The 27,552-nt window shown below is 42.1% G+C and overlaps 1 protein-coding gene across 6 annotated transcripts in view; it reads right to left on the bottom strand.

Moving 5' to 3' along the window:
- Positions 1 to 27,552, bottom strand: part of ATP11C (ATPase phospholipid transporting 11C) — a 188,156-nt gene that overhangs the window by 117,315 nt on the left and 43,289 nt on the right. For all 6 annotated transcript variants that reach the window (XM_040323788.1, XM_040323782.1, XM_040323783.1 and 3 more), the window contains exon 2: positions 9,116 to 9,235. In XM_040323788.1, the coding sequence (XP_040179722.1) occupies positions 9,116 to 9,235 (120 nt within the window). The remainder of the gene's footprint in view (positions 1 to 9,115; positions 9,236 to 27,552) is intronic.

Raw genomic sequence — 27,552 nt, forward strand, 5'->3', positions numbered from 1 at the left:
TTGTGACCTAAGTCTGGTACACAAGGGCCAAGTATCAGCCGACAACCGCCAGACACTCGGCCCGGGCTCCTGTAGAACGGGCATGCCAGAAAAACGTTTGCCGATCGGCATCCAATCAGTGCCCACAGCTGTGTTTGTTCTGTCAGAACATGATATTAACATTGCATAGTTCAGGGTTTGACAAATTTGCTTGGAATCTAGGAGCCAGCTAAAAAAGTTAGGAGCCAGAAAACGCACCCCGTCCCGACGAGCTTGCGCGCAGAAGCGAATACATACGTGAGCAGCGCCCGCATATGTAAACGGTGTTCAAACCACACATGTGAGGTATCGCCGCGATTGGTAGAGCGAGAGCAATAATTCTAGCCCTAGCCCACCTCTAACTCAAAACATGCAACCTGTAGATTTTTTTAAACGTCGCCTATGAAGATTTTAAAGGGTAAAAGTTTGTCGGCATTCCACGAGCGGACACAATTTTGAAGCGTGACATGTTGGGTATGAATTTACTCGGCGTAACATTATCTTTCATAATATTTAAAAAAATTGGGATAACTTTACTGTTGTCTTTAATTAAAAAAAAAGTGTAATTTTTTTCCCAAAAAAGTGCGCTTGTAAGACCGCTGCGCAAATACAGCGTGACAGAAAGTATTGCAACGATCACCATTTTATTCTCTAGGGTGTTAGGATAAAAAATATATATAATGTTTGGGGGTTCTAATTAGAGGGAAGAAGATGGCAGTGAAAATAGTGAAAAATTACATTAGAATTGCTGTTTAACTTGTAATAATATGTAAAAAGGTACTACAGCGCTATTACTAAAACCATATAAAATACTAAAGATAAGCTGCAGACACGTGAGGTGCACAAAACCAAAGTGAATAAATAAGAAAATATTGTGTTGCGCTGATAATCAAGTAAAAAATTGCATACATATATATATATATATATATACACCATATACATAAATAAGAACCCCCTACACCTCAAATCAGGGAGGTATATGTGCAAAAGATAAACAAAAACCACTCAAAAACTATAATGTGAAAAAATTCAAATAGAACCAGCAAAAATAGTTCATGGAAAAAACACAGTTCAGTACATAGGCTAATAGGAGACAGGTGTGAGATCCACAGTCCTTTGGTGTGCAGCTGTCATTATAGCAAAAAAAAACAAACAAAAAAAAAAATATATATATAAATCCTTTTCCTTCTGGACTCCCCGATTAACACAGGATATCAGCCGCTCATAAGGAGAAAAGAAAGATATATGGTGCAAATAACGTAATAAAATGGGAGATGAACCCTGCAATACAATGATTGCACTCACGGAACCTCGATGGTAAAAAGGCTCAACTGCAATCAGTCATTGAACGCCGCTCAGTGCTACGATCTCCTCAGAAGGACGGATTCGACCGTCGATCGCGTCACTCGGCTTCTCCCCCACGCGTATCGTCAATAGCCACTTGACCCATGAATAAGTCAAGTGGCTATTGACGATACGCGTGGGGGAGAAGCCGAGTGACGCGATCGACGGTCGAATCCGTCCTTCTGAGGAGATCGTAGCACTGAGCGGCGTTCAATGACTGATTGCAGTTGAGCCTTTTTACCATCGAGGTTCCGTGAGTGCAATCATTGTATTGCAGGGTTCATCTCCCATTTTATTACGTTATTTGCACCATATATCTTTCTTTTCTCCTTATGAGCGGCTGATATCCTGTGTTAATCGGGGAGTCCAGAAGGAAAAGGATTTATATATTTTTTTTTTATTTTTTTTTTTGTTTGTTTTTTTTTGCTATAATGACAGCTGCACACCAAAGGACTGTGGATCTCACACCTGTCTCCTATTAGCCTATGTACTGAACTGTGTTTTTTCCATGAACTATTTTTGCTGGTTCTATTTGAATTTTTTCACATTATAGTTTTTGAGTGGTTTTTGTTTATCTTTTGCACATATACCTCCCTGATTTGAGGTGTAGGGGGTTCTTATTTATGTATATGGTGTATATATATATATATATGTATGCAATTTTTTACTTGATTATCAGCGCAACACAATATTTTCTTGTTTAACTTGTAATGCTTCACTTGTAATACCAACGGCCACCACCAGATGGCGCCAGCTCACACAAGGAAGAGCTGGGGACTTCACAAAAAAAAAAGCCAAGTCGCCAGGAGGCTATTTCTAGTCGCCATGGCGACCGGGATTTGTTGAGCCCTGGCATAGTTGATACAGAGACCTCCCTGCAGCCGCCTCAGTTTTTTATTTGAAGCCGCCCGCTGGGCCTGAAAAAAACTCAGTGGTGTACCAGATCAATTTTTATTTTTTTTTTATGAATTACTGCAAATTACTACAGATTTCAGACCAGGTGCGCATATTCCCTGGGCTTGTGTCTACAAGTATTGAAATGGAAGGTCAGAATAACAGTCAATTTGCATGTGCAGAAGGAGGTCAACAATTGCGGTTGCCTGTATCACCCACATAACAGGTGTACTTTAAATTTTATGAAGCAGAGTATGGCTTATGTACTTCAAAGACAGCGAATACATTATTTTTCTACCTTGTAAAAAGGGGCTCGTCTTCTACCATTTCTTATACATGACAGATGGAAATCCGATGGGCTATTATTAAAACTGCTTTAATGCTGCAGAGCACTTTACAGGCAACATAATAAATTATTTTGCCCGCAATCGATGCAGGCACAGCACTTAGAAACTCCACGTGTCGAAATAGATGGACATACTCGGCATGCAAATTTGCTTTCTCAATGCCAGAAATGCACTGATAAAATTAGAACACTACCAAGCACAAAGCTTTCAAAGAACCTGGAGGGAAAGTATATTGTGTTACTGGGGGACACATTTTCAGTTACTAAAGCTAAACTCTGGGCAATCCACAAATACTTAGTTGGAATATATACAATTAGCAACCTTATTGGATTTGTAATTCTGCTCAGCCAGTCCAGTGCTAGAGAGACCTCTGCCAGACAGCACAACCAGGTCTTGGACACTGCAGTAAGGCAGTATATTATTCCAGACCACCAAGTAGGCCGTCTTGACAATGATAGAGCAGGAGTGTAATCAAATTTATGAAAATATGTTTGCTGTATGATATTAAGTAACTGCTCCATATTTTCTGAACATATTTTATTATAAAGGATACTTACTGCGCCGCCATCCACAGTAAGGGAAACAGACAGTGAAGCTGTGCGGCTTCACTGCCTGTTTCCTACTGCGCATGCGCGAGCAGCGCGGCGCTTTGTGAATGGGCCGGTGCATTGCCACGAAATGAGATTTGCCATCGGATGAGATGATCCGCCTCCATCACATCCTATTGGCTCACTCCTGTCACGTGACATATTTAAACATCAAGTATTGACGCGAACATCAGTCTCAGCTAGGCTATCATAGAGAGAGGATCTCCTCTCCCTGTGATAGCTGAAGCTGCACGGAGCTGGTGCACGGAGCTCACATGGCCTCTGTGGCCCGATTCCGAGAGCGGAATCGGGCCACAGAAGCTCATACATTTACTAGGCTAATAAATGTTCTCCTTTATTACAATGTCAGGCTAATAAATGTTCTCCTTCATTACAATGTCACTTCGGGATCCCTCTGCCCGATAGCGCTGTCATGCCTCCCCGCGAGCGCGATAGCGCTGTCAGCGTGCCTCCCGCCAGTGCTAACTACACCCCGCGCCCGCAGCTCTACTCCCCGTCCCCCGTTAAGGCTCAGGGAACGGGGAACAGAAAGTAGAGCATCGGGTGCAGGTAAAGTAGTAGTGCGCAGGCGCAGCACTACGCAAATAGCTCCGTGCACCAGCTCCGTGCAGCTTCAGCTATCACAGGGAGAGGAGATCCTCTCCCTATGATAGCCTAGCTGAGACTGATGTTCGCGTCGATACTTGACGTATAAATATGTCACGTGACAGGAGTGAGCCAATAGGATGTGATGGAGGCGGACCATCTCATCCGATGGCAAATCTCATTTCGTGGCAATGCACCGGCTGCTTTTTTGGGATACACACAGTTCCCAGAATGCAGTGCGCCCCATTCACAAGAAGAAACCAAGTGTAGGAGGAGGAAGAGAATCCACCATGGAGGATGCAGAGGCAGATTCGCCACTTCCGCATAGCAACAGCTATTTAGGGTAAGTAAAAAACTTTTTTTTTTTTTTAGATTTTTGGTGGAAAATTTTTTTTCAGGGTGGAACTCCGCTTTAATTTGAAAGCAGAAAACTACGTACAGGGGAAATGCTGCAGGTCTCGTTTCAGATTACTATCCGAACAAATATTTAGCGCAGCGAATAAACGTTTAAAGTAAAAGAGAAATGAAGAAAATCTTTAACCAGGTATCACATGGCCTCACACGAAGCTCAAGTTTAAAAATAAAAGTCACATCTGTCCCCTGGCTTTTAAAGGTTAGTTTATATCAATGTGTATACAGATGGGAAGTTAGCTGTACGGCGTCATATTTCATGGTCACCTCTTCTTGGAGATGAACAGATACATTTAATCCAAGATGAAGTTGCACAACGTTACTTTCCAGGGAATTGCAAGTGTCTGGAACAGATTGTAAACAATCCCAGTGATCAACGGCTTACAGAAAATCTTGCACCGTGTGATAACCATATCTATTCATCTTCTAAATAAGGAACGACTATGATCACCAGCGGGTAAAGCCAGCAGCTCCGTAACTGTTACACCTAAACCTCAGAAAAGTTTAAGACTGAAAATGGTTAAAAGATGAATGGATTCAATAGGCATGCCAAAGACTGATAACAAGTGAAGGAAAAAGGAGCAAAAGATCTCTTCCTCAAAGGAAGTGAAACAAAAATAGCAAGAAATGAGATTACATTCTTTGCTTTAGTTTTTATTTCCTTTGATCGGACACTTTTAGAGCCGGTTCACACTGGGGCGACTCAGCCGCCTGACAAGTTGCGTCCCATTCTATTCAATAGAACCGTTCTAATAGGTGCGATGCAAGTCGCTCTGACTTAGAAAAAGGGTTCTTGTACGACTATACAGAAGTCATTTTACAAGTCGCCTCTGAAGTCGTCTTCAGGACGCCTTGCGGAGTCGCCCTACGAAGTCGTGCCGTCCCAATGTGAACCGGCTCTGACCCAATGTATTAGATATACACATAGACATTAGAAGTTTATGTGAAGCAGGTGAACGGGCTCAGGTAAGAAAAACGGGGGGCTAGGGGGCCCGTGACAGCGAGGTGTGCAGAGGATGCATTAAGGTGAAAAAACACGAACCTTTACAACCCCTTTAACAGGTTTATAAACAAATATTTGGTTTGATATCTATTTTTTATTTATACCAAATCTTTGTTTTAGGCTTCTTACACATGGGACGGGCTCCATTGGCGTCCACCTTCTCAGCGGGGAATCAGTCCACTGATCAGATGGATGGCTGGTCCGTGTCCACTCCATTAATGCAGAGCAGACACAGCCCGCTGTCCTCATTGCAAATGACAATGCACAATTAACCGTCAATGGTAAATCTGTGGAGGCACGCAATTCCACTCCTGAAACACATCTTCATGCCTAGATAGTAAAAAAAAAAAAAAAAAAAAAAAGAGACACTGGGCCGGATTCACAAAGAGTTACGCCGGCGTATAAGTAGATACGCCAACGTAACTCGGAATCTAAGCCCGTCGTAAGTTTAAGTGTATGCTCAAACTGAGATACACTTAAACCTAGCTAAGATACGACGGCCTGCGCCATCGTATCTTAGGGTGCAATTTTTCCGCTGGCCGCTAGGTGGCGCTTCTATTGATTTCGGCGTAGAATATGTAAATGACTAGATACGCCGATTCACGAACGTACGTTTGCCCGTCGCAGTAAAGATACGCTGTTTCCGTAAGAGATACGCCGCGTAAAGATAAAGCTGCCCCCTAGGTGGCGTAGCAAATGTTAAGTATGGCCGTTGTTCCCACGTCGAAAATTGGAAAATGTTACGTCGTTTGCGCAAGCCGTCCGTGAATGGGGCTGGACGTAATTTACGTTCACGTCGAAACCAATACGTCCTTGCGGCGTACTTTGGAGCAATGCACACTGGGATATGTACACGGACGGCGCATGCGACGTTCATAAAAAACGGCAATCACGTCGGGTCACCAATAATTTACATAAAACACGCCCCCTCATCCTCATTTGAATTAGGCGCGCTTACGCCGGCCCCATTTATGCTACGCCGCCGTAACTTAGGAGGTAAGTGCTTTGTGAATACAGCACTTGCCTCTCTGACTTACGGCGGCGTAGAGCAAATACGATATGCTGCGCCGCCGTAAGAATGCGCGGATCTACATGAATCCGGGCCAAGGTTGGGACTTTACATGAGGCATATGATGGATGGAGACGTGTTTCAGCAGTGGAATAAAGTACCTCCACAGATTTACAATTGACAGTTAATTGTGCATTGTCATTTATTGACTAACTGACCTGGGTTGATGTGGTCCGCATTTATTTCGGTGGTGTTTTGGTTTGGAAGGCATGAATCTCTCCACTCCTGCATTTCTTTTGTGATATCTTATTAGGACTGCAGTACACAGAGAGCCTTGACGGGGCCTGCAGCTTACACAGGTATTTGCAAATGCGTGCAACTAAACCCCCGTTTTTAATGCATACAGCTAGACAGGTTAATTTGGTTTGTTGCTTTTTTTGGTTGGTAACTTTGAGCCTGGTTATTATGGAAATGTATGTATATATATATATATATATATATATATATATATATATATATATATATATATATATATATATATATATATATATATGTATGTATGTATGTATGTATGTATGTATGTATGTATGTATGTATGTATGTATGTATGTATGTGTATATATATATATATATATATATATATATATATATATATATATATATATATATATATATATATATATATATATATATATATATATTAGTGCTGTCAAGCGATTAAAATTTCTAATCGCGATTAATCGCATTAATGTCATAGTTAACTCACGATTAATCGCATTTAATCAAATTGAAAAGTGAATCGGTCCACCGCATCCGGTAAGCCTCCCTTTCTGGTGGCGGGCGTTTACACCAATATTCTAGTTCACTTAGGATCACCGTGGGTGTCTTGTCACTGTCATTTGATTGACCATCTCAACTTCCGGCTTTATGTTCACTTCTATAGACTTATATTTTTGTATTCATTGAGACTTAGACACACACGTCTATAGTGTCCTCATCACATCATTTAATCCTAAGATTATTGTATTAATCCATGGACTTACACATTTTTATTTATGTGGGTTCCAGATAGACATCATTGTCTATTCACCATTTATTTTTCAGCGCTGCATTTTTTTGAGTTTCATCCTACCGACACTGCCTGTGATTTTTTTTTTGTCAGCACTGAGCACTCGGCACGTACCTCTTAAATCTTCTTCACCCGATGGCGTTCCCGCGGGAGTGGGCGTTCCCAAGCACTGCCTGTGATTGACAGGCTTCCGAACGGCGCATACTGCGCGTCACAGGTTGCCGGAAAAACCCGAACGTCGGTGCGGCTCTATACGGCGCATGCGCACCGACGTTCGGGTTTTTCCGGCAACCTGTGACGCGCAGTATGCGCCGTTCGGAAGCCTGTCAATCACAGGCAGTGCTTGGGAACGCCCACTCCCGCGGGAACGCCATCGGGTGAAGAAGATTAAGAGGTACGTGCCGAGTGCTGACAAAAAAAAAATAACAGGCAGTGTCGGTAGGATGGCGCGACTTTGTCCAATATAAAATATAACGATTTAATTTTCAAACGTCTTAATCGCGCGATAAAGTTATTGACGGCGTTAAAACGGGTCTGCGTTAACGCCGTCAATAACGCGTTTACTTGACAGCACTAATATATATATATAATTTAATTATTTTTGAACAATTGCATATTGCTAAAAAACGCATCTCATTCAAAGTCCCAAAAACCTCCCCTTCCTCTATTCATTGGATAAATTGATAGCAGTGCAGCCATTGGCTCGCGCTGCTGTCAATCAACTACAATGACGCGAGGGCTGGGGAGCGGGGCCGAATCCTGTAGTTGGCGGCTATGGACGCCGGATACAGGACTCGGGAATGCGCCCGCAAGGTAACCCCCTTGGGAGAGCGCTTCCCAGGGGGGTTAGCTGATGCGGGGAGGAGCCGAGACAGCCGCCGAGGGACCCCAGAAGACGTGGATCGGGGCCACTCTGTGCAAAAATGAGCTGCACAGTAGAGGCAAGTATGACATGTTTGTTATTTAAAAAAAAAAAAAAGTGAAGCTTTACAATCACTAGAAAGTTAGAAGCCGATTGGCTACCATGCACAGTTGCACCAGATTTTGCACTTTCTAGTTTTAGTAAACATATCCCTGTGTGTTACCATCACCAAGGCCTCTTTCACACCGGGGCGGGAGGTGCAGTGGCGGTAAAGCGGCGCTATTTTTAGCAGCGCTTTACCATCGGAATTGCGGCGGTATTCGGCCGCTAGCGGTGCCGTTTTAACCTCCCACTAGTGGCCAAAAAAGGGTTAATACCACCGGCAATGCGCATTGCCGGCAGTATAGCTGCGGTTTCCCAAAAAAGGGTTAATACCACCGGCAATGCGCATTGCCGGCAGTATAGCTGCGGTTTCCCATTGCAGCTAGCAGCACTTTTGGAGCAGTCCTGCTAGCGCACCGCTCCAGTGTAAAAGCTCTCGGGCTTTCACACTGGAGAAACAGCAGCCAGTGTTTCAGGTCGGTTTGCAGTCGCTATTTTTAGCGCAATAGTGCCTGCAAATCGCCCAAGTGTGAAAGGGGTCCAAGTCAGACACTGCCAGAAAACTACCATTCCAGGCCACTTATGTTATGGCACCCTCTTATCATTTTCTAATGAATGAACAACTGTAGGGTGCTTATCATTAATGCAAATCTCTGAAGTTGGATAACAAAAATATATACAAGTACAAATGTCTGACACACAGAACGCTGCTAGAAAGAGAATTTACATCTATCTGGTTAGCAGCCAGACAAAAAGCGAAAGTAAAAAAAAAATATGACTTCCAGACAAGCTTTACAGCAGTGATAGGAGTCGTTCTGAAATGACAGCTTCGTTTCCCTGGAACATAAATAGAATGAACCAACCTTAGATGAGACAATCCTGTTATCGCTGAATTTTGGCGCAATGTAAGCATCGGTTTCTGAAGCTGGCCTGTGTCCCACATACACCGTACGCGTCCCAACGCGGTTCTCTTCTCCAGGGCACTGTCAAGCACAAGAGAAATCATAATTGAAGTTAATGGTTCACTTCCTAAAGTTAAAGTAAGACAACACTTGAATTGATATTACATCCATGGCCAGAAGATCAATCTGCAGTTTCCCCTTCTACTCAAGACTGCAATCTCGATCCCACTGGATGCTGAACTCCGGGCCTTTTCTACAGAGACATAGTTCACAATGTCGTCTTAATGCGACACAATTACAAACAAACTGTCTTGTGGAGTTACTGGACACAATCCATTTAGGAAATGACAGTTTTACCGTGTTTATCTCATCGTCCTATTTTAGCAAGGGCAGTTTATATCGGAAAAAATACACTTTTAAAGGATGATATGAAAGATCGACAGGAAATTGCAAAAACAACACTTAACTCAGCTCTGCTTAGCACCAGTGACAGAATACAAACAACCGATCGCGACATTCATGTGTTGGATGGGCTGATTTATCAACCTGTTCCCCAGTTTTGTATTGTTCATTTCAAATATACAAAGAGAAGCACCCTTGCCAATTTCCACATTAAAATGCCTAAGAAGAACTCAACTAGGCACCATTCTTATGTAAACAATCCATACACCATAACATCATTAAAACATTTTAGAAGATCTGCAACTCAGAAAATATCGTGACCCTCCATCCTTCTTTTACACTTGAATCTTGGCTTTTGTGCCCCCCACTCCTCTTCAGCACCACAGGTAGAATCCTGAATATGGGAAAACCATTCATTTGTCCAGTGCAGCGAGTCCCAATCTCAGTCCTCAGGCACCCCAACAGGTCAGGTTTCCAAGATTTCAATCACCCTGCCGAGATTCTTTAAGGCCAATGGCAATGGATTGTTTATGATTTTATATAGTCTGGGGGGAGGGTAATGTTAAATGTACTAGCAGATTTAAATACACTAATTGAATCCAAACTTCAGCTAATATTTTATAAGCAGTTACAGCAACAGTTTTTTGCCCTTTTGGGATAAAGGCCCTTTCACACAAATGGATCCTGCGAGGATCTGTGCCTTTAACAAACACTTGATCAGCGGGGAACGATGTGTGGATCCCCGCTGAGCCGGCAGATGACAGGGTGGTGGCTGCACACTGTGCAGGGACCTCCCTGTCAGATCTCCGCTCTCCTCCATGGGGGGATGGGATGAACACGGACCGTCTGTCCGTGTTCATCCAATCCGATGACGGATGGAAAAAAAAATCGGATTTTCCTCCGTCTGCAGAATTGGAGCATAGCAGACACTGATGAGATCGGATGTCAGTGGATGTTTATCCTCAATCCCATAGGATACATGCATTTCCGTTTTTCATCCGAAATTGGATGGATGGATGAAAAACGGACATACGGTCCGCAGGTGTGAAAGGGGCCTTAAGGTTTTACATAAATAAAAAATGATCATTATAAGCACCCCTGCTGAGGTTAGTTTGTCTCATCTCTGTAACTGATACATTCTGCAGGACAGCTTGTTTTTGGTGACCAGAGTGTTCTGGTGGAGGGACAGTCCCCCTGTTAGAACACAATAGCTCAGTGGGGTAGATCGCTGTACTAACATTGGATTGCTAGTACAGAATCTCTTCCGAGCTCTTCAGCATTTTTTCCTTTAGCCTGTTGGGTGGAATGAAAAAATAAATAAATAAATAAATAAATAAAACTTCACTGTTTAGGCTTAAGGCTATCTGATGAGCAGAAAAAGTCTGACAGATTACAAGCCAATGATCACCGATAAAGATAATGTATCGGAGTAGCAATTATAAAACTAAAAAAAATATATATATAATATTCAAAAAAAATAAAAAAAAGAGGGCAACATAAAATGCATGCAATGTGATGGATTTGCCGCAAAATCACTTTTATCAGCGGCTGCACTCCCGCTGCACTCAGGTCGTCTCTGCCGCTTACCGGAGTTGTCAGTAGCGGCAGACACGATCACGTCCTCTCCTCCCTCCTCTGATGATTGGATCCTCTCCCCTGTGAGACCGAATGCCGAGTGAGGCAAATATTCATTGTAATAGGAATAAAAAGTGACCAAAATGTTATTTTTTTTTTTTTAAAGAAAAAAAAGTTTGTCGCCATTCCACGAACAGTTCAATTTTGACGCATGACATGTTGGGTATCAATTTACTTGACATAACATTATCTTTTACAATATAGAAAATAATTGGGCTAACTTTACTGTCGTCTTATTTTATTTGTACCAAATAAATTGCGCTTGTAATACCGCTGCGCATATACGGTATCACAAAGTATTGGAATGACCGCCATTTTATTCTCTAGGTATTAGGGGTGCACATCTTCACTGGCCTCACAATTCGATTCGGATTATCCTGTCCACGATTTGATCTGATTACGCAATACATCACGACTACTGCGCACGGTTTTCATCCAAAAAATTCAAGCAGTCAGAAGAACTTTGTTTTTTTATATATTATTTGTTCTTTAAAAAAAAAAAAAAAAAAACACACACACACACACACACACACACTCTCTGCATAAGTGTAAACACAACAGACAACTAAAAAGAGGATCTACAGACTGACCCCAAAATACTACAAGAGAGGGTCACAGACATGATACTAGAGAGAATCAGAGACTGCGGACACGATACAAGAGAGGGTCAGAGCATGGCTGCATGCGCGGGGCAGTGATGAGCAAAATCAAAAATCATACAAAAAAAAAAAAAAAAGTATTCATTTCAAATCAATGTACATAAACCATAATGAATGCTGAAATGGTATGGTAATGCTCATTAGTCACTTTAATGTTTTCATAATTTGGCAAATTTGCAGTCCACGTAATGGTGCAGATATACGATACGGTATATAATAGGTTATATTATTTCTAGTAGTCAGTGGCGGCTGGTGCTCAAAGCAGCCACTGTGCCATCAATTGCTGCCACTGTGCTCACTGAACGCAGTCACTGTGCCGTCATGGGCCGCAAGTTGGACACCCCTGATCTAAAAAAGGTAAATTACAAGCCTGAGCATAGATTCAAAAACATTTAGCTCCACTGGATATAGCTGGTGGTTTAGATGAGAGGGATGTCACCAATGCGTGTGTTAGATTCATGCAAAATTAATGAGAAAATACTTAAACAGGTATTAACTGTGTTCAGTGAGCACATCTCCGGTGTACGATATGGCAACTGTGACAGTAGGTTATTGTTGATGGTTTGAAAGATTCTCTCTGTGGCTCCTCTGGCGTAAGTGTATGATGGAAAGCTAAATATTACAACGCAGCAAAGACTCCCCTATAATCCTCCTTTGACAAAGGATGTATTTGTCATATGGTGAAAATTAATGTTTCAAAGCATTTTCTGCCAGAAAAAGTGGAAAAACACACAAGCAGAAGGAGGGAGACAATTCTACAGCCCTGACCCAGAATATCGGCCACACTGGATCTCTATGCTGGGCATCAGTAAGTACAAGTCTCTGGCAATGAATAAGAAAGCTTCTTGTGTAAACACACAAAACTTGTGTAAACACACAAAACAGACTAAATTTGTAATAAATACTATATACAAAAAAACTGTTATTGACAGACAGGAGCTATTTTGGTGAAATGAGAAGTTGTGGGAAAAACGTGCAAAATTTAGCTTTTTCATCTAACCAAAGAGAACATAAAAATGAATTCTAATTCCATCAAGATAAATGGAACAGGATTGGGAACTTTTATGTTAAAAAAAATAAAGATACAGAGAAGAAAAACTGAATATTCAATATTAATCCCATCTGGTAATATACATACATTGCATGCTCAATGATTAAAGGGGTTGTAAAGGTTCGCCTTTTATTTTCTAAATTGGTTCCTTTAAGCTAGTGCATTGTTGGTTCACTTACCTTTTCCTTCCATTTCCCTTCAAAATGTTTTTTTTCTTTGTTTGAATTTCTCACTTCCTGTTTCTCCTCAGTAAGCTTTCCATCATCCGAGCGGTGGAAAGTCATTTAGAACAGCTTACTGGACAGCTTACTGAGGAGGAACAGGAAGTGAGAAATTCAGACAATGAAAAAAAAAAACATTTAGACAGAAAATCGAAGGAAAGGGTAAGTGAACCAACAATGCACTAGCTTAAAGTAACCTATTTAGAAAATAAAAAACAAACCTTTACAACCCCTTTAAGACCGAGTTACAGCCAATAGTTTTATTTGAAATGAAAGTGGGATAGAATAGGAAAAATTTAAACCACCACCCAGCTTATTTCTGTACCCCACTTCATGGGTGTGAAAAAGAACACCCCACCTCTCTCAAGGCTTGTGTTGTGCAGCTATAATCTTTAAGCAAAATAAATATCTTTGGGTCACAATATTTCGAAAAATCTATAGTAGCACAATCCTAATGCTATGGCTGGATGCCCTTTGTGCCTCCTAAATCCATTTAGGTTTTGGTCTAAATTAAAAAAGTTCTAAAAAGAATGACCGTTGTTCATACCCGATCTCTCCTTACCTGGAACTGTGGCCCATTTGTCCCTCCTGTCCATACCTTTTGCTTGGTGCCTCTCATGCAACGATCTCTGCTCTTTTAAGAGATGGAAGCAAGGGAAAATCTCCCTAGTGCCGGAATGATGGAATTAACACAGGATGTCCATTAAACATTGCATTCCAGTAAATGTATCTGCCTTGCCAAAAGTCTGCGACAAGGAACTGATACAGCACACTTCCTACTATCCCTTGATTCAAGCTATGCAAACAAATCAAATCTATCACCACAAAGTGAGCCCTGTAATTTACGTTGCGCTGCGGCTAAATCAGTTCTGATGATACACATCACGTAAGAGTGAAGGGTGTTGCCTTTGGATTTGAAGTCAAATACTTGCAGCGGTTAGCTGCCTCTGTTACAAAGAGCCAAAATGCTGCACCCTTCAAAAGCTTGCAAAAGTCAGAGCTTCCGAAAAAGGAGTTAAAATATTCCACAGAAAGTTAACTGAAAAACCGGAGAAGGCAAAATAAGCCAATTTACTTGTACACATAAGGCCCCATCTGTGGTTTACAAAATTTTCAATATTTTACAGCACCTGTCAATATCCGAAAGCTTCACCCAAATAAAAAGAAGAAGAAAGCCATTTGTCTACCTTTATTTACATTCCGTACAGTGATAGCAAACCTTGGCAGCTCGGATGTTTTGGAACTACATTTCCCATGAGGCTCATGCACTCTGCAGTGTAGTCGAGCATCATGGGAAATGTAGTTTTAAAACATCTGGGTTGTCAAGGTTCGCCTTCACTGCAAGTTAAAGTGGTATTAAACCCTTTTTGACTACTTCTACCTATAGGAAATCCTAGAATAAGGCTTACCTATAGGTAGTGGAAATATCTCCTAAACGTGCGCCATTTAGGAGATATTTCACTCGTAGTCCGCCGAAAATATTAATGGCGCATGCGTGGGGAAGAAACGAAACTAAGTGCCGTTTCTTCCCCAGCCTGTGCCGTAAATGGCGGCTCTCTTGCGCATGCACGGGAGTGACATCACGTGGCTCCGGCAAATCACAGAGCCGGAGTCCGCAGTCCGGAAGGAAGAGGGGACAGAAGATGGACGCTGCCTACACAGGAGACATCGCTGGATTCTTTTTCAGGTTAGTGGCACATAATGGGCTAGTATGCGATGCATACTAGCCCATTATGCTTTTCATTTGCACTGGGCAGGAGGATCCATACATCTAAATGACCCAACGAAAAAATTGCTTGGCCAAGACCCCATTCACACCTGAGCGTTTTGTAGCTTAAAGCCTGAAGCTCCAAAACGCTGGAGGGGGGAAAAAAATCTATTATTTTCTATGGAGATGGTTCACATCTCCACTCAAACGCCCGAAGCAAGAAGCTTCAAAATGCCTGAAGCATAAACAAGTTCTAGGACTGGGTGGGACCCAGCAGCTATCAAAACACCAGCCAATGATTGGTCTGCTTAAGAAAAGGGGCCGGGCCACATACACGTAGCGGCCCGCCCAGATCCCATGCCATTGGCTGGTGTTTGATAGCTGCTGGGTCACGCCCACCCTGGCCGAGTACTGCCCACCCCCAGCATCAAGCTCAATTTTGACAGCTCCTCTCTCAGTTACGTGTCAGTTTCACACACTCACACTCAGTGGCTCTGGAAAGCATCAAGCGCCGCGCTGAGTGTGGAGAAGGGCGGAGGAACACTTGTGGGTGCAGTCAGTGTTAAATATATCGGCAAAAATTTGGATAATAATTAGCCGATGCATCAAAAATAGCCAAATATCGTCCGATAATCCATCAAAATTACACGCATCAAAAATACACCAGAGTGCAGCTAAAACGCATAAAAAATACACCAGAATACATCTAAAATGCATCAAATATACACCAGAGAGCATCTAAAACGCATCAAAAATGTACACTCAAATGCATCTAAACGCATCAAATATACCCCAGAGAGCATCTATATGCATCAAAAACACACCAGAATGCATCTAAACGCATCAAATATACACGAGAGCGTAGCTAAACGCATAAAATATACACCAGAGAGCATCTAAAACACATAAAAAAAAACACACCACAATGCCTCTCAAAAAGCATCTAACCGCATCAAATATACAGCAGAGAGCATCTAAAAACGCATACAAAATATACCAGAGTGCATCTAAATGCATCAAATATACACAAGTGTTCATCTAAACGCATCAAAAATATTGATGTGCAGGGAGGATTTATAAGGCTCCGTTCACAGTATTATCATAGGACATTCACATGGCAACTCAACCAGCATGTGACATTCACACGGAGGCTCCACCAGCATGTGACATTCACAGGGAGACTCCTCCTGAATTTCATGATCACAATTAGTCTCCTCCAGAATGTGACGTTCACAATGAGACTCCTGCAGAATGTGACATTCATGTTGAGACACCAGCTGAATGTGACATTCATGCTGAGACTCCAGCACAAAGTGCTGCTTCCAGGGCAGCCATAGGAATATCTCATCCCATGGAGATGAGGGCAAGCTTACAGAAAAGGATAGCCAGATCCTGGTGGTAGGGGATTCAGTTATTAAAGGGACAGGGTAATTTGTCAAAATTAGCGCGATCGACAAACAGTATATTGTTTCCTGGGTGCGCAGGTTCGGGACATTGCAGATCGGATGGACAGATTGTTTGATGGGGCTGGGGAGGACCCAGCTGTTATAATACATATTGGCACCAACGACAACATTAGAAGAAAATGGAGTGCCCTACTAAATGATTTCTGGGACTTAGGAGCTATATTGAAGAAAAGGACCTCCAAAAAGGTAGCAATTGCAGAAATACTGCCTGTAGAGCGAGCCACACCAAGGAGGCAGCAGGAGCTTTGGGAGCTTAGCAAGTGGCTGAAGAATTGGTGCAGGAAGGAGGGGTTTGGCTTCATGGAGACCTGGACTGACTTTTCACTTAGTTACTTACTCTACAGCAAAGATGGATTGCACTTAAATGAGCGGGGTGCAGAAAGAAAATAACCAAAAAGTTGGAAAAAATTGATTTGCTACTGAACATGAGGGAGAGGATCTTCAAGTCAAGCCATCATAACCGGAGAGTACACTATGTCATCAATCTCTTGAGAGATTATCATCTCGTCTCCAAGAGAACAATTCCACCAGCTCTCTTCACCAAGAGTGCCGGGGTATCTTTTCTGCATAGCCCAAGTTTTGTGTGTGGGGGGATAGAGTGTTAGGGAATATCTACCATCAGGAGGTACCCTCCACAAAAATAGCACATCTTAAAAAGGGAAAGTTAGAACAAGGGGGAGGGGAGAGGAGGAGGGAGAAGGGAGGAGGGGAAATATGCCAGAGAACATCTAAAAGCATTAAATATACACCAGAGAGCACCTAAATGTATCAGAAATAAACCAGAGTGCATCTAAACGCATCACAAATACACCACAGTGCATCTAAAAAACGCATCAAAAATACACCAGAGTGCATCTAAACTAGAGGTCGACCGATAAGGGTTTTTCTCTGGCCGTCGCCGTTATTTAGAAATTGGGGCGGCCGAGGTATGATGCCGATATATTAGGCCGATTTAAAAAAACACACACACACACACACACACACACACACACACACACACACACGCACACACACACACTCCACTCATCCCTGCTTGCTCCTGTCACTCTACCACACACTTGATCCTTCAATGTGGGCGGAGCCACACATGGCCACGGTGTTTTAAAACAGCAACAGCTAGTATGGGAACTTCTCCACCCTAAAATCGTGTGAAACTTGTAACATGTTCCCAAAGTTGAAATTACCCTTTAAACTCCAATCCGCCTCCATTTGTGTCTCCCATTCTCCACTCCAAATTCAAGGCTACCATGGACTACAGTTCTCCCTTGTGTGGGTTTCCTTTGAGTAATCTGGTTTCCTCCTACAACTCCAAAGACATGCTGGCAGGATAACTGGCTCCTGTTTAAAATTGGCCCGTGTGTGAGCTCTGGATATTAGATTGTAAACTCCTTGAGGGCAGGGGCTGAAGTGAATGTACAGTATTGTAAAGTTCTGCGTAATTTGTTTGGAGCTACATAAACTGAGAACATAATTTTATTTAAATGTCAAGGTGTCAATACTGAACTATTAAGCTGCCCACACATGGATCAAAATTTGGCCCAGTTCAGCAGGGACCAGCCAACTTTTGTTTTATGTATGAGACTTGTGTACAAACAGCCTGTCTGGTTTTTCCCCGATCAGTGCCACTGCCTATAGCCAGCAACAATTGTGTTCTGCCGTCGGGGAAGGCTCCTCGCCAGAATACAATAGCTCAGTAAGAGCGATTCCCTCATCGACAGCGAATGTGTGGATGGGGGAATCATTTTTTTTTGTGTTCAACCTGTTGCTTAAAAAAAAAAAAAAAAAAAAAAAAAAAACTTAAATAAGAAAAAAGAAAAGGAAAAAAAAAAAAAAACAACATATAGTATATAGTTTATAGCCACATATTAGAACCTAAACATTTCAAATTATATTATATATTCTGTGTACTTCAGAAGTATTCCTAACACACATTCCACTGACATAATACTACACAAATGGAAAAGCTGCTTGTCCAAGAAACAGTCTTACCCACAATGCCGAAAGGGTAAATGAGGATTCATCGCTATGATATGGTTGCATTTCACCCAGAAATGATCAAATCGTGAGCTCTCCAGGCACGCTGTAAAGTCACACTGAGCGGCTAGTGTTCTAAAATGCAGAGTGGACAAAGGTCGTCTAAAGAATTTGTACGGGGTTAACCTTAAAACACATCCAGCCAAAAGCAGAACAAGCACCAGAAATTAGAAGTCACTACAGAATGACACTTTGCAACAGAGACCAAAAAAAAAGCTTACCAGTTTCCTTAATATACCCCCCCCCCCCCCCCCAGCATGCCCTAAAGGCACAACTTTTTAGCCTTGTGTGAAGAGATCAGAACAACTGTAATAAAAAAGGTTCAGTCCCAGTAAATGCTGCCCCCACTCCTGTCCAAATTCTGAGGGTTGGCAAGGAAGGAACAGAATTTACCCATCATACCTGGTACCCGCCCACGATCGATGGATTGCCAACCCCATGCTACAGGAACTAAAGGAAAAATGGGACAGAGATAAGGAAAAGGGGGCTGGTAACAGCACATTTATTGGAGACTGGGGAAATGGAAGGTTATAAATTATAATGTTGGTGTGAACAAATGAATATCGTAATCTGCACTTCCATCTCAAATATAATATAATTACACTGCCTTTTTCTTCGGGTCAGCCATCTTCAATAGAAGAACCATGAACAATAAAAACTATGAAGTAATAATTCCGGGTGGCTGCACTTCCAAAAATCCTTTTATTGAAGCTTCATATGACAAGTAGTTGACAGATGGAGCAGGGGACAAAGAGGTAGACACATTTCACGCAAATGTTAGCACTTAATCATTACCAAATAAATACTAGTTTGTAGAGCTGCACGATTTATCGTCAAGGATCGTTATTGCGATTTTTTTCCCGTTGCAATCTTGACAAAGGGTTTCCGATCTTTGGTAAGCAAAGAATTTTCTCTCAGCCTTCAAAAGTCTGAGCAGTCTGCCAAGTTTTAAAACATTCCATCAGTCGAATGTTAAAGCGGAGTTCCGGCCACAATTTCACTTTTTAAATATAAATACCCCTGTAAGTTAGTCTGTAAACTAAAAGGTCAGTTTTGTTAGGTTGTTACAGCATTTAGACACTTTATAAAATAGAAATTGACTGGGGCCATCTTAAGTGTGGGCATCATGAAGCCAGACTGTATGACTTCCTGGATTTCAGCCTTGCAGATCTCGCACATGCTCAGTGCTACACAAGCAGTGTAATAGGTTTCAGATCAGGTTTCAGATCAGGTTTCAGCACCTGTACTGTCCAAGTCACGTGATTCTTCGAGACTGGGGAGTGCACAGACTCCTTGAAAGTTACACCCACTACATTCCCAGGAGTCTGTGCGGTGTAGGTTAAGCACCTAGGTGCAGGAAGAGGGAAGATTAACTATTCTGCCTAGCAACAACACTTTGAAGGCATCTAAAAAAAAAAAAGTTTTTTTTCTTAAAGGACTAATGACATTTTTTTAAAACTACTGATGTAATGTTATATTTATGGGTGGAACTCCACTTTAAGTCTAAACATTGTATCAATTTGGCTTTTACATCAAACATCTAAGAGTTGCTGTTTTCAAGTTAAAATCATTTATTTTTTCTAGAAAATTACAGTACTTCGAACCCTTAAACATCATATTATATATTTTTTTGTAGAGACCCTAGAGAATAAAATGGTGGTGGTTGCAATATTTTATGTCACACTGTAGTTGTGCAGTGGTCTTTCAATTGCAGTTTTTTGGGAAAAAATTACTTAAAGTGAATGTAAACCCACTCCTCCTCCTTTCTAAACTACTGCCATAGTGCTGATCTATAAGGATATAGATGCCTCCTGCCTGTATCCTTACTGTCAAATGTCTCCCCTCTGTCTGTTATGAGACCCGAAAAGCTGCAGATTCTGTGGGTGGATCTGTTGTCTGGAGCTCTGTGGGTGGAGTTGTGAGGTCAGTAGATTCTCCGCCCACCTCTACACTCCCCTTGTCAACATGCATTTTTTCTAAAAAAAACATCCAGTCAAAATGCAAAAAAGTAACCACATGACTTCAGAAAAGGAGAGGGGGTGGGAATTGAAAAATAATGCCCGTCTCCAGGCTAGTACATGAGATATGTAAATAACCTGTCACTCACAGCAAGGGGGCGGAACGGACCAAGGTTTTTCTCTGTAAGTCCGTTTTATTTCACTGAACAATAAAAGAGGATTGCTCAGAGCTGGATTAACTCTGTGTGGCAAGACTGGGCACAGATAATAGGAAATCTTATTCTCTACATTGTGACATTAGCCCAATTTTTTTGTTGTATAATGTGAAAGATTGTACGCCGTGAGAATCGTGATCTTTATTCTAAGCAAAAAATAAATAAATACATTTGTGATTCTCATTTTGGCCAGAATCGTGCAGCTCTACTAGTTTGTGTGTGCAATTATATACACGCACACCTACATATATACCGTATATCTTTTGTGGCCATTGGCGCATATATTTAAATGAAAGCTTTTGTACTCCGAGTTCAGCTTTATACAATTATAAATATAATGTACACACAACTCATTTATTATCGAGCAATAAAATGCATTGACAGTCTCATCCGTCCATTCTGCACAATGCACAGTTTTCATGACATGCCATTATTGATCAGCTTGTCAGATAATGACACACCATGACTGTATTAAAGATCAATCCCGGCATCTTGGAAAAGGAGCCCAAAATTGATGCAGTCGTCAGCCCACTTTACTGGTTCCAGACAAGAGGTTCTGCTCTATGTATTCTATTTATGGCAGTTCATTTCCACAGACTGTAAGGAAGCAGATCTGACGAGCAAAGTTCTGCTTACATATAACAACTAATGGATTCAAGCTGTAGCCTAGTCAGTATTAAAAGTGAAAAACAAAAAGAACAAAAAAAAGTTTCTAAAAACTTCAATTATGAACAGCCAATATAAAAGGCAGGATAGAGCATAAAACACGACTTGCAGCTTTGAAGGAAGAGAAATTGTATGCACTTTATCAGGGGTCGACAATATCCGGGCGCCAGGCCGCAATTGCAACAAGAAATTGTGACCTGGCGACCGGCCTGCGGTGGGGGAGGCGGCGGGGGAGGTGGGGGCTCACGGAGACACAGGACCCTGTGCCTCCGTGCGCCCCCACCTCCCCCGCCGCGCGATGTTGTATGTTGTAGGCCGCAAAGCCGGGGCCTCAATTACCGGCGGTCGCCAGGTCACAATTACAGGGGCCGGTAATTGAGGCCCCCGGCTTTGTGGCCTTGTGAAGTCCCAAGCTCTCCCTTCTGTGAGCTGGTGCCATCTGGTGGTGGCCGTTTGCATTACATGTTAAACAGCAATTCTGAGTGAAAAATGAAAATTTTCATTTCCATCTCCTTTCCCCACATTTGAACCCCCAAACATTATATTTTTGATTTTAACACCCTAGAGAATAAAATGGCAAGCGTTGCAATACTTTCTGTCAAGCCATATTTGCGCAGCGGTCTTGCAACTTTTTTGGGGGAAAAAATACACTTTTTTTAATAAAAAAAATAAGGACAACAGTAAAGTTATCCCAATTTTTTTTTGTATTGTGAAACATAATGTTACGCCGAGTAAATTAATACCCAACATGTCACGCTTCAAAATTGCGTCCGCTCGTGGAATGGCGACAAACTATTACCCTTTAAAATCTCCATAGGCGACGTTAAAAAAAAAAAAATACAGGTTGCATGTTTTGAGTTACAGAGGCGGTCTAAGGCTAGAATTATTGCTGTCGCTCCAACGATCGCGGCGATACCTCACGTGTGGTTTGAATACCATTTACATATGCGGGCGCTACTCACGTATGTGTTCGCTTCTGCACGCGAGCTCGTCGGGACGGGGAGCGTTTTCTGGCTCCTAACTTTTTTAGCTGGCTCCTAGATTCCAAGCAAATTTGTCAAACCCTGACTTTATCATCATGTCAGCGTTTCGCTTTATGTTCAGGAATATACCAATTCAAATTCAAGCCTGCAAAAACAGACACCATCTATGTTGGTGGCATATGCTGTGCCGACAATGGGGTGGATTTACTACAAAAGGTAGAGCATGTTGTTCACTATTAAACCTAAATAAAAAAGTACCATCACATTGCCACCATGTAAGTTTCCGTGATGCTGGGTTCACACAAGAACACGCAGCGGCTCCCAGCGGAAGTCCGGTGCGTCTCCATTTACCGTTTCAGGTCCGATTTCAGTCTGAATTTGGACCTGAAACGCACAGGACTCTTGTGCAATCCACACCAGAGCCGCTGCAGAGATGTGTGAACCGGCTCCATAGGGAGTCGGTCACAATCTCCTGCTAGGCGAATTGGATGCGGGGAAAACTCTCCTCCAATTCGCAATAGTGTTAACCCAGCTTGATAATATACTTTTCTTTTTATTGCATTGCTAACAGATTTTCAATTTTTGCACAGGCTCTCAATACTTGCAATTGTCTCAATGGAGCCACCTTAAAGAACTACAATAATACATCCAGCCGCTCTGTGCGCCGACACACATACAGAGAGGCTGGACCTGATTGGGAACTTTAATTAGCCCACCAGCTGGGATCGAAAGTTCATCATGTCACTGAAATCTACAAAAAAGGTAGATATCTATAGTAAAAACTATGTACTATAAAAGGATTATTAAAAGAATGGCACAAAACAACAAAAAACAAACACCACCACCACCACACACACGTAAAAACCGAAATCACACACATACTCTTCTGCTGCTTTTCGATGGCGTTAATATGAGGGCAGAGACACCAGCAAAAACTCGCCGCTACTTCTTTAAATATGCAAATTATAAATGTACAGTGCAAAGGGTCATGGAACATGTAGTCCCACCACCAGGCACTGGAGAAAAAGACTGTGTGATCCCCGACGGAAGCTAGAGAAGTACAGCACCAGGCTTAAAAAAATAAATTCTAAAATTAAAAAAATATAATAAAATTAGTGGGGACAATATATGTATTTACACAGAGAGGTATTTTCAAATCGTACTTATCTTTATAAATAAGGTGAACAAAGTGAAAATTACTTTGCATCCCAATCACGTACAAGGAAAACAAAAATAAAAAAAACACAGACACACAAAAAAATTATTTTTGCATGCACACGAATGATTGAAATCAGTACAACTTCATCTTAGTCACAAAGATAAGGGAATTTTCTCTATGCAAAAGGGAATTAGCTTAGTGAATGAGGCGACTTCAATCATCCAATCATGTGCGATCAAAATAAATAAATAAAAAAAAATGACATGCTTGGGTAGTCTAAAGCCCCATACACTAGATTTTCTGCAGGCATTTTTGTCTTCAGATTTCCCAAAACCATATAATTGGAGGTCAAACCTTAAGAGTTTCAATTTGTATGCAATCAGACAGGCCCTTGCACTATGTGATTTTGGTAAATCTGCAGAAAACCCAATAGTGTGTATGGGGGTTTTAGTGTAAATGTTCACCACCTTTTTTTTCCTCATTCATTAGGATAAGTGAAAGTTCACTTTGAAAGTGAACATGCTTTAGAAAATCAGGGTCAATGCACACTAGACCACAGCACTGTGGTATACAAAGATTAAAGTTCACTATATACAGCACGTTCCACCTCCACCAAGAAGACGAAAGAGTTATGGGACGCTGGCAGCAAATACAACAAACTGTTTACTACTCCATCTTAGGACTTTTTAGCAAAAATGCCAATTCATTCTGAACTGAAAGGGACCTTTAACCCTCAATTACTAGCTAGTGGAATATTAAAGATCATCTCCATCCAAAACAACAGTGTTTAGGGGGCTAGAACAGAGGTCACCTGGATTCCACAATCATTTACTGGTTCTAGATTATGGAGACTGACTGAATGACACCATCATCTGATTCTGTAAAGACTATGGATGGACACAAAATTCTAATGTAGGAATACATAGCTAGATTCAGGTAGAGTTAGGCCGGCTTATCAGTAGATACACCGACCTAACTCAGAATCTGCGCCGACCTATGTTTAAGTGTATTCTCAAACAGAGATACGCTTAAACATATCTAAGATACGACGGCTTGCGCCGTCCTATCTTAGGTTGCAATATTTAGGCCGCCCGCTAGGTGGCGCTTCCATTGCGGTCGGCGTAGAATATGTAAATCAGTAGATACGCCTATTCATGAACGTACGCCCGGCCGACGCAGTACATTTACGCCGTTTACGTAACGCATTAGCAGGCCTAAAGTTATTCCATCAAATAGATGGAATAGTAATGTTAAGTATGGCCGCTGTTCCCGCGTCGAAATTCGAAATGTTAACGTCAATTGCGTAAGTCGTCCATGAATAGGGATTTACGTCCACGTCAAAATCAATAGGCCCGTGCGGCGTACGTTGCCGCAATGCACACTGGGAAATGTAGGCGGACGGTGCATGCGCCGTTCCAAAAAAAAACGTCAAAAACGTCAGGTCAAGCCCCATTAACATAAAACATGCCCCCTCAGCCTATTTTGAATTAGGCGCGCTTGCGCCCGCCGCATTTACGCTACGCCGCCGTAAGTTAGGAGGCAAGTACTTTGAGAATACAGTACTTGCCTCTCTGACTTAAGGCGGCGTAGCGTAAATACGATACGCTACGCCGCCTTAAAGTTGCGGCGATCTAGGTGAATCTACCCAACAGCCTATTGCAGCCATGAAAATCAGTCTGTCAGCAAGTGTACACATGGGCTTCGTAATTTTACTAACTCCTCCCCTTTACAAATGTTTCTATGGCAATGACTCAACCACAGAGATGCTCCCCTACGAAGTCTTCATTAACCTGGGATGCTTACATGATCTCTTAATAATAAACAAAAAACAGGAAGAGAAGCAGAGTACTTTATTGGGACCTGGAGGGGGGGCTCTCTGATGGACACAGAGAGGGCTCCTGTTAGAGAGTCGGTTAGATGTTCGGCACCCCCACCTCTGCAGGTGCCTGGCTGCAATGCACCCTGCCTAGGATCGGCCCTGACGGTCATGCAACACTGTACCCATAAGAAATTGTTCTAATTTGTTTTCCCCACAACTAGAGCTTTCTTTTGGTGGCGTTTAAAGGAGTCCAGCCTGTGCACAGTCACAGGAGTGCAATTCATTTTGCACTGCTATGACCCATATTCAGCAGAGAGCGGTCTGAAGTCCACTCTCTGCTGATCACAGGAATCCACCCCCTCCACAGCTCAGCGGTCCCATGAGCGTGGGGGGCCAAGCGGAGAGCTGCTGATTGACAGGCAGCAGCTCTCTGTTTGGGGAGCCAGGAGAACTGACCCATTGGCAGCGTTCGATCGCTCGGTTCTCAGTGTAGAGGCGTCAGGGGACAGATGCAGCATCAGCCCGATGCTGCATCCACCTAGGCAAGTATGATGGGGGGGTGGACAAAAAACACCCCCACACTTCTCTTTTAAATCACCACAAGGTTTTTTTATTCTTTGCTAAATAAATAAAAAAAACACACACACACACACACACACGCTTTTGTTTCCGATTATAAAATTTTGCAAATAATCTTTCTTCGTATGTTTAGGCCAAACTATATTCGGCTACACTGCGAGTCCACAAACTATGATAGATATCCAGTGCCTTGCGAAAGTATTCGGCCCCCTTGAACTTGGCAACCTTTTGCCACATTTCAGGCTTCAAACATAAAAAACTGTAATTTTTTTGAAGAATCAACAAGTGGGACACAATCATGAAGTGGAACGAAATTTATTGGATATTTCAAACTTTAACAAATAAAAAACTGAAAAATTGGGCGTGCAAAATTATTCAGCCCCTTTACTTTCAGTGCAGCAAACTCTCTCCAGAAGTTCAGTGAGGAATTCTGAATGATCCAATGTTGACCTAAATGACTAATGATGATGAATAGAATCCACCTGTGTGTAATCAAGTCTCCGTATAAATGCACCTGCACTGTGATAGTCTCAGAGGTTTGTTTAAAGAGCAGAGAGCTTCATGAAGAACAAGGAACACACCAGGCAGGTCCGAGATACTGTTGTGGAGAAGTTTAAAGCCGGATTTGGATACAAAAAGATTTCCCAAGCTTTAAACATCCCAAGGAGCAATGTGCAAGCGATAATATTGAAATGGAAGGAGTATCCGACCACTGCAAATCTACAAAGACCTGGCCGTCCCTCTAAACTTTCAGCTCATACAAGGAGAAGACTGATCAGAGATGCAGCCAAGAGGCCCATGATCACTCTGGATGAACTGCAGAGATCTACAGCTGAGGTGGGAGACTCTGTCCATAGGACAACAATCAGTCGTATACTGCACAAATCTGGCCTTTATGGAAGAGTGGCAAGAAGAAAGACATTTCTTAAAGATATCCATAAAAAGTGTAATTTAAAGTTTGCCACAAGCCACCTGGGAGACACACCAAACATGTGGAAGAAGGTGCTCTGGTCAGATTAAACCAAAATCAAACTTTTTGGCAACAATGCAAAATCTTATGTTTGGCGTAAAAGCAACACAGCTCATCACCCTGAACACACCATCCCCACTGTCAAACATGGTGGTGGCAGCATCATGGTGTGGGCCTGCTTTTCTTCAGCAGGGACAGGGAAGATGGTTAAAATTGATGGGAAGATGGATGGAGCCAAATACAGGACCATTCTGGAAGAAAACATGATGGAGTCTGCAAAAGACCTGAGACTGGGACGGAGATTTGTCTTCCAACAAGACAATGATCCAAAACAAAGCCAGGACACTACAAATATCCCCTATATTACCCCTTTTTGGATAGTAGACAGTCCAAGGTATTTAGCAAGAGGTGTGGCGAGTTTTTTTGAAGTTGCAATTTTTTTGGAAAATGACATTTAAAAAAAATGTTTTTACATACTATAATCAGGTCAGTACAGTGTCATCATAACTGGTGTGGCAGTGATCAAGGACACTGACTGGTGACCGTATGCTTATATTTTTTTTTATAAAAAAAATTTAACACACTGTGGACCAGGGCAATATGATGTTACCAGAGTAACACTGTACTACTCCGGGGAAGTGATCAGGATTTAAAAAAAAAAAAAAATTGTAAACACATTAGGATTGCTTATACAAGTGAATTTTACCGGTATAAGCAACCATTTTAACTGAATAAAACTGACTGAGTGTTTACTACTGCTGTTAGCTGTGGTAGGCCAGCTAATTACATGCTACAGCTGGGATGTGATTGGCCCTGTCTGTGCCATGTGATCAATCACAGCTAGCAACACAATTATGTACAATGGATGGCATG

The sequence above is a fragment of the Rana temporaria genome, chromosome 9, assembly GCF_905171775.1.
Source record: "Rana temporaria chromosome 9, aRanTem1.1, whole genome shotgun sequence".
NCBI classification, from domain to species: Eukaryota; Metazoa; Chordata; class Amphibia; order Anura; family Ranidae; genus Rana; species Rana temporaria.